General features: G+C 42.0%; 1 protein-coding gene across 1 annotated transcript; it reads left to right on the top strand.

Moving 5' to 3' along the window:
• The first annotated feature begins 467 nt into the window (after positions 1 to 467).
• UBA52 (ubiquitin A-52 residue ribosomal protein fusion product 1) lies at positions 468 to 6265 on the top strand. The gene is made up of 5 exons (XM_018557493.1): positions 468 to 549; positions 3073 to 3195; positions 4454 to 4540; positions 4619 to 4721; positions 6115 to 6265. The coding sequence occupies exons 2-5, from the start codon at positions 3093 to 3095 to the stop codon at positions 6206 to 6208; spliced, it is 387 nt and encodes a 128-aa protein (XP_018412995.1). The 5' UTR covers positions 468 to 549; positions 3073 to 3092; the 3' UTR covers positions 6209 to 6265.
• The last annotated feature ends 189 nt before the right edge of the window (positions 6266 to 6454 follow it).

Below are 6454 nucleotides of genomic sequence, written 5' to 3' on the forward strand. Positions count from 1 at the left end.
GCTCTGCCTCTAGATAGGCAGAGCCAGCTGTCGCTCACGCAGCTGGGCGGATCCCGTCTACGTCGGGATCCGCTCCGGTGTCTCAGTATACCGCGAGCTGTAGCTCGCGGTATACTGAGCTTAGGGTAACGGGAGGACGCTAGTTTGTGTCCTCCCATTACCCTAAGGAGAACTATGGGGACAAACACTGACCCCATAGTTCTCCTTTAACTCCCCTGGAAGCATGCAGTGCTTTGTTATGGCTGAATTAACACCTGAGTTTAGCAGTCAAGGTACTTGCAGCCTAGCTACCTTTATTGTTATGGTTTAAGGCTTTTAAACCGAGGAAAAGCTGATCTGGGAAGCATAAAAGTTGTATATGCTTCCCACATAACTTGTATTCTTTAGTCATATAAGTGATGGCTGCGTTGCCTCATGCCCATAACAAAGATGGCGGAGGAGACACTGGTGACACTACTCAGACTCCAATGACCCACCCACAGAAGTTGGTGTGAAAACGTCACCGCACTTCCGTTCCGTCCTTTTCTCTTTAGTCTGGCTGCCGTGCGGGTAGGTTTGATGTGTGAGCCGGGAGGCCGGTGTGTGATAGAGGGGGAGAGTGGCGTCCTGTGTGTTCGGTGCTCAGTGATCAGCTGAGCTCGCTAGTAGCGACCGGTGGAGATGTGATCCCCGGGGAGGAGGCCGATCATTAGCTAACGCTGGGCGCACACAGGGCCTCATCACCGCACATGGCGCCGGCCTGCTCTCTGCCAGCTCATGCTGCTACTTCATACCGGCTCCAGTCATTGCCGTTTATAGTTTTACCTTCAGGCCTCCACAGCTTGAGGACGATTCCCGTAGATTTCAGAATGATCGACCTCTATTGAACTTATTTCTTACGAGTGTAGCAGTTACTGCATACATAGGTTGCATTGACATTTAAAGGGATAGTTTATCTGTACACCGCCTTTCCTAAAAAAATGTGCAATCCTGGTTGCATTGACATTTAAAGGGATAGTTTATCTGTACACCGCCTTTCCTAAAAAAATGTGCAATCCTGCTTTTTAATATACTACAAAAGCAGTTCTGGGGTTTTACACAAGATGCTTTATTTTCATGGTGTTCTGTCTAGTGTTGGTGACCCTGACAGTGGATGGGCACACAGCCCTATCAGTGCAGGAAGGAGCTATTTGGCTTGTTTAAACCCCATGCAGTGCACTCCTTGTCACACTGCTGAGCTCTGCCACTGCTGTGGTAGAGACATAGTGTGCATGTTGTGAGTGAGCCAGAGCACTCACTGCTGTGCTGATGGAGTTGTGTCCAATGGCCAGCAGGGTCACCCACTGTAGACTGCAAAATTAAGGTCTACCTTCAAACAAATAATTTAATTTTACTTGGGCACTACTTTAAAATACTACAGAAGCTGGAATGCAGCATGTGTTTTTATGCACCTTTGTATATGCACCTATACTGTTGGAGCAGAAGTTTTTATTTATTTTTTAAACTTGGGAGTTAAAGTAGTAAGTTCTGGGCATTTGTTACTTTAATGCACTCTGCATTAAGGTAAAAATGGCCCAGCACCTTTTTTTCTACCCCAGTCTCCCCCACACTTACCTGTCAGCTATGATGTGCCTCTATTAGATTGATGGTGACACCTGTAATGAACTTTTAAAGAAAAAAAAAGCAACAGCCTCCAGCAAAGGAGGGTCTCCTTAAATGAGAATTTTGTTTAAAAAATTGGTTTTAATATCACTTTAAATCTTAAAAATGCATTCAAGTACCTTAACTAATAACAAAAATGTATCTTATTTGTGTATCACTCGGCTGTAGATCCTCAAATCATCTCTGAATTCATACCGACACTGTCCTTCCTTCTGGAGGGTGGCTACTTTTGTTCCCCATGGTCCTTGTGTGTTGTAGAGAAGCCACCACTCCAAACTTCACTTGGCTATTCCTCTTTTGTGAAGTTTCTTCTGACACCAAGACTTTTGAAAAAGATCTCCTGTCTCCCTCACCACACTGTGGTTCCTCTTGCTGACACCTACATTGCTGTAGGGCATGTTAGTGATTTACAAGTCGGTGCACCAGTAGGCAATGTGGGGAGAAAAGCTGGACACTCTAGAAGTCTTGGTGTCCGAAGAAACTTCACGTAGCCATTCCTCTTGTTTGGTGTGGTGTTGATCTGCATGGGCGGCAGTAGAGCCAAGTTTTTACAATGTTTTTATTACATGGTTAGGGCTAATTATAATGTAAAAATTGTTAAACATATTGGGGGGAATTTATTAAAACTGGAGCAGATTTTCACTGCAACCAATCAGCTTCTCTTTCATTTTCAAATCCATACTGAGCAAACTGAAGTGATATCTGATTGGTTGCCATGGGCAACTGCTCCAGTTCCTGCTTGCTACAGTTTTGATAAATTCCCCCCATTGATTTACCCCAGAGGAACCCCTAAAATTTTCAGGGGACGGAGAACTCCTTCTAAAATGTAGTCATTGGTGGTCTGGTGCAAATGCCCCTCTTACAATGCAGGTCATTGGGAAGAATGCCTCTTATGGTGGTGGTCGTCCGAATGTCTCCTTTTATAGTGAAAAAAGATAATTCCTGTCATACTGCCAAGTGGTATTAGACCTGGAACTATCTGGGCCCCAACAGATTGGAACCTCTAGCAACCTCTGCATGAACCCTGTTTAAGAATTACTGGTATGGAGGCACGTTGACCTAGAGTAAGCCTCTGTTTTAGACCCTTTGCTGGGTTTCCTGTGAATAGCTGCATTGGTTATTTGGGATCCATTTATTAGTGGACTTCAGCACCCAGTAGGTTATATTGGAGCACAGCAGGTCTGTGATAATGTGCCATTCTAACCCTGGTCAAAAGTAGCTGCAGGGTCGATAGTACTGTAAATGGATCATCACAACTGGACTATGTTGGGTTCTACATGCATTTGCAGTTTCTTCTGGTAATTTCATGTTTAATATAAAGGAAACCAGCAGTGTGGTCATGGCCTAAACCTATGATGCAATTAAAGTTGGCTTATTTGCACATTCATGAGTCTTAAATGTGCCTTTGATTTTTTATTTTTTTTTGTATAGGAAAGCAAGAAGGCGCCAACATGCAGATCTTCGTAAAAACCCTTACTGGGAAAACAATCACGCTAGAGGTAGAACCCAGCGACACTATTGAAAATGTTAAGGCCAAAATCCAGGACAAGGAAGGTAAGTAGCATGACTGATTAAGATTAACTTATGCAATGTTCACAGTTGTAGCTTTAGTCTTTAACCCCTTCATGACCAGTGACGTACACTGGCATCGGGGCCGTTTAAACAGAAAGCCCGACGCCCCCGCCGTGTTTCCCGGGCTCTGTTGCCCCTCCTACGGGCCCGGCTTCTCTGGTGGGTCGTCTATGGACTTTTTGGGGTACTGAATTTTTTTAGCCGTTTCACGGACGCGCACAATTTTTAACCTGGGCTTGTTGGGTATCTATTTACTCGCTGTAACCTCGTCTTTTACAATTTTTTTTTTTAAATGGGTATTTTTTTGTGTTTTGGGGCATTTAGGTGCATTTTTCACAAAATTTGGGGGTTTTAATAAGGAGTTGCGCTAATATCGTGCAACATAAAAAAATTGCAACTGCCACCTTTTTATTCTATAGGTTTTCGGCTTTCAGAAAATATATAATGTTGGGGGTTTTAAGTAATTTTCAGACCTAAAATGTGGATTATAACATGTAAATAAAAAAAGGCCTCAGTCATGAAGGGGTTAATATTCTGTAACGGTACTTTAAATTGCTCAGTAAAAGCATTTAGCTGTTTCGCTGTAGTTTTTACATTTAGGAAGGGGCTAATGCCCTTTAGCCCTCCTGCCTCTAGGCATATTTAATTACCAATTTTAACCATCTCGGTGATCCATGAGCAGCTTTTGCTCTCTCCCTTGAGCCTTGATTAGCTTCCACTCTGATTACTTTGTCACTAGTCCACAATTTACTCGTAGTCTCTCCCCAATCCACCCACCACCCCAGTCTATGCTGGCACCTGCTTTTGTTTTTTCCCAATAGTATATCAGCTGCTTCTTCTGCTCCAACTTAGTCTGCCTCTTCCAAGCCATAATATGATTTTCCTTCGCACTCGCACTGTACTATTCTCCAAGTAGTCCATTAGCAGCTTCCACTTTGACTCCACATCCTCTTCCATGATCAACTGCTTCTGACTTCTGCTCTTCCCTCTGATTTCACCTCTACCTAACCTAGTCGCATCTGTGTTCTCATGGTTTATGATCAGCTTTCTCCCCCACCCCGTGTCCATTTCTAAATTTTAACATAGCTGTAAATGTATTTCCGTGTGGGCTCTAAGCTTTAGATCATTAAATGGCCTTTTTACATTTTGTAGTGACATGTTTGCATTACAACATTGTAGATGTCCCTGTGTACATAGGTGAGGAAGAGATGTTCAAATTGGATTTGTGTTAATTTTTCAGGTATTCCTCCTGACCAGCAGCGTCTGATCTTTGCTGGCAAACAGCTTGAAGATGGACGTACGCTGTCGGACTACAATATCCAGAAGGGTGAGAACAAATTTTATACTGGCCTATGTTTTATGTTTATCACAACTTACCGCTGATCACAATGTTTCGACATTTTAGAGTCAACCTTGCATTTGGTGTTGCGTCTTCGTGGTGGTATCATTGAGCCTTCCCTAAGGCAGCTTGCCCAGAAGTACAACTGTGACAAGATGATTTGCCGCAAGTAAGTTCAGTTTTCTAGACTGATTCATTGAATTTGGATTAAAGTGCATTACTAAAGAATACATATTTGTTGAACACTGCAAATAAAGATTGTAATGTTTATAACTTATTAAAACTATTTCGGCACAATAAACGGCTGGAATATTATGCACACCTTTCTCATGTAATTTTTTAAAACCAAGATGTGTAGCAGTTGATGAAGTAGAAATGGCTATATGAAATTCAGTTTGTTATGCAGGTCATGCTGCTGCCTAAGCCCTGCTCTAGTTAGCAGGACAAAAAAAATGAATCTTGCTGTGGGGCTTTCCTACCTTCAATGGTTAGATGCTGAATAGACTAGTGTCAGAAGAATAAACTGTAATAGTCACATCACTCCTCTCCCTGGCATGTTTCAACCACACTGTGTGACCGGTCCCTGAAGCTGCTTCTCTTAGCTGCTTCACTGGTCGGAGGATTTCTAATATCTGAAACCGCCGTTAACCTGTCTGAAGGTTTTGTCTGCATGGATAACTGACTTTGGCTCATTGACCGGAACCAATGTATGAAGGCTGTGAGGACAGAACTGCAGATCAGCATACTTGTTCTGGGTCAGTGTATCACAAAGTAGTTGTTGGATCAGCATGACAAAGAAGTAAGGCTCCATTCACACCTGCATGTTTGTAATGCAGCACGTTTTTCAAGGTCGTATGCTTGGACAAAAAAACGTGCAATTTTTAATTGATGCTTGTTTTTCTGCGTGTTTGCGGCTACAACCACAGTCAGCACGCGTATAAATCACCCAGAAAATGGTGCATTTACTTTTAGCATTCAATATTGCTATACAAACGCGCAAGTGTGAAGGAGCCCCATAAGAATGTATTGTTTTTTGTGTTCTGCGCGTTTCAGGTGTGAACCAGGCATAAACAATGGCAGTATACATCTGTACAGCTGTCATGTAATATTTACATTTGTTTGGCATTCACCTGTTTGTAAAGCATAAGAGAAGTCTTGTATATCGCCTTTTTTTTTAGAGATATGGCTATTTTATGTTATTGTTTAAAAAGGGTCTCAAATTCTTAAATGCATCCTGCACTAACCCTACTACACAGTATTACATAAACCTGTCAACTGCTGAGGTAGAAAATATATGGCATTTTTAATTTATTACAGGTATTTGGAAAAGTATGGGCAAACTTTTTTTTTTCTTTGGGTAACAGGAGTACACTGACCCATGTATTCCTGTGACCCAAAGTCATTACAGAGCAGGCTTATGCCCACTATGCCTTGCTCTTCTTTCACAAATATTTAGTAGTCTCATATACAAACAGGCATTGGGGAGCACATTGATGGTAGTAGTAAGTATGCACTACTAGTTGTTCCTGCCAACTATTGAACCTGATATGTTTTTATTTTAGATGCTATGCAAGGCTCCATCCTCGTGCTGTAAACTGTCGCAAGAAGAAGTGCGGACACACAAACAACCTGCGTCCCAAGAAGAAGCTCAAATAAACAATTTATCAACTACTATTGTTTTTTGAGAAATAAAAACATTACAGGAATTTCAAAGGCTCTTTTTTTGTTTATTAAACTGTTAGTAGAATGAACAAACCTAATTTGTGAGGCTTGGAAGGGTATGCACAGCAATGAATGGATTATTAATGGAAATGGGCTTATTCTGGATACAAGTACTGTGCTTATCTTTTAAACGTTGAGAATTAAGGAGAAGATGATGCGCTATAGAACTGTGGTTGATTG

Source organism: Nanorana parkeri, unplaced genomic scaffold (assembly GCF_000935625.1).
Source record: "Nanorana parkeri isolate BGI_ZX_2015 unplaced genomic scaffold, ASM93562v1 scaffold286, whole genome shotgun sequence".
In the NCBI taxonomy this organism is placed as follows: Eukaryota; Metazoa; Chordata; class Amphibia; order Anura; family Dicroglossidae; genus Nanorana; species Nanorana parkeri.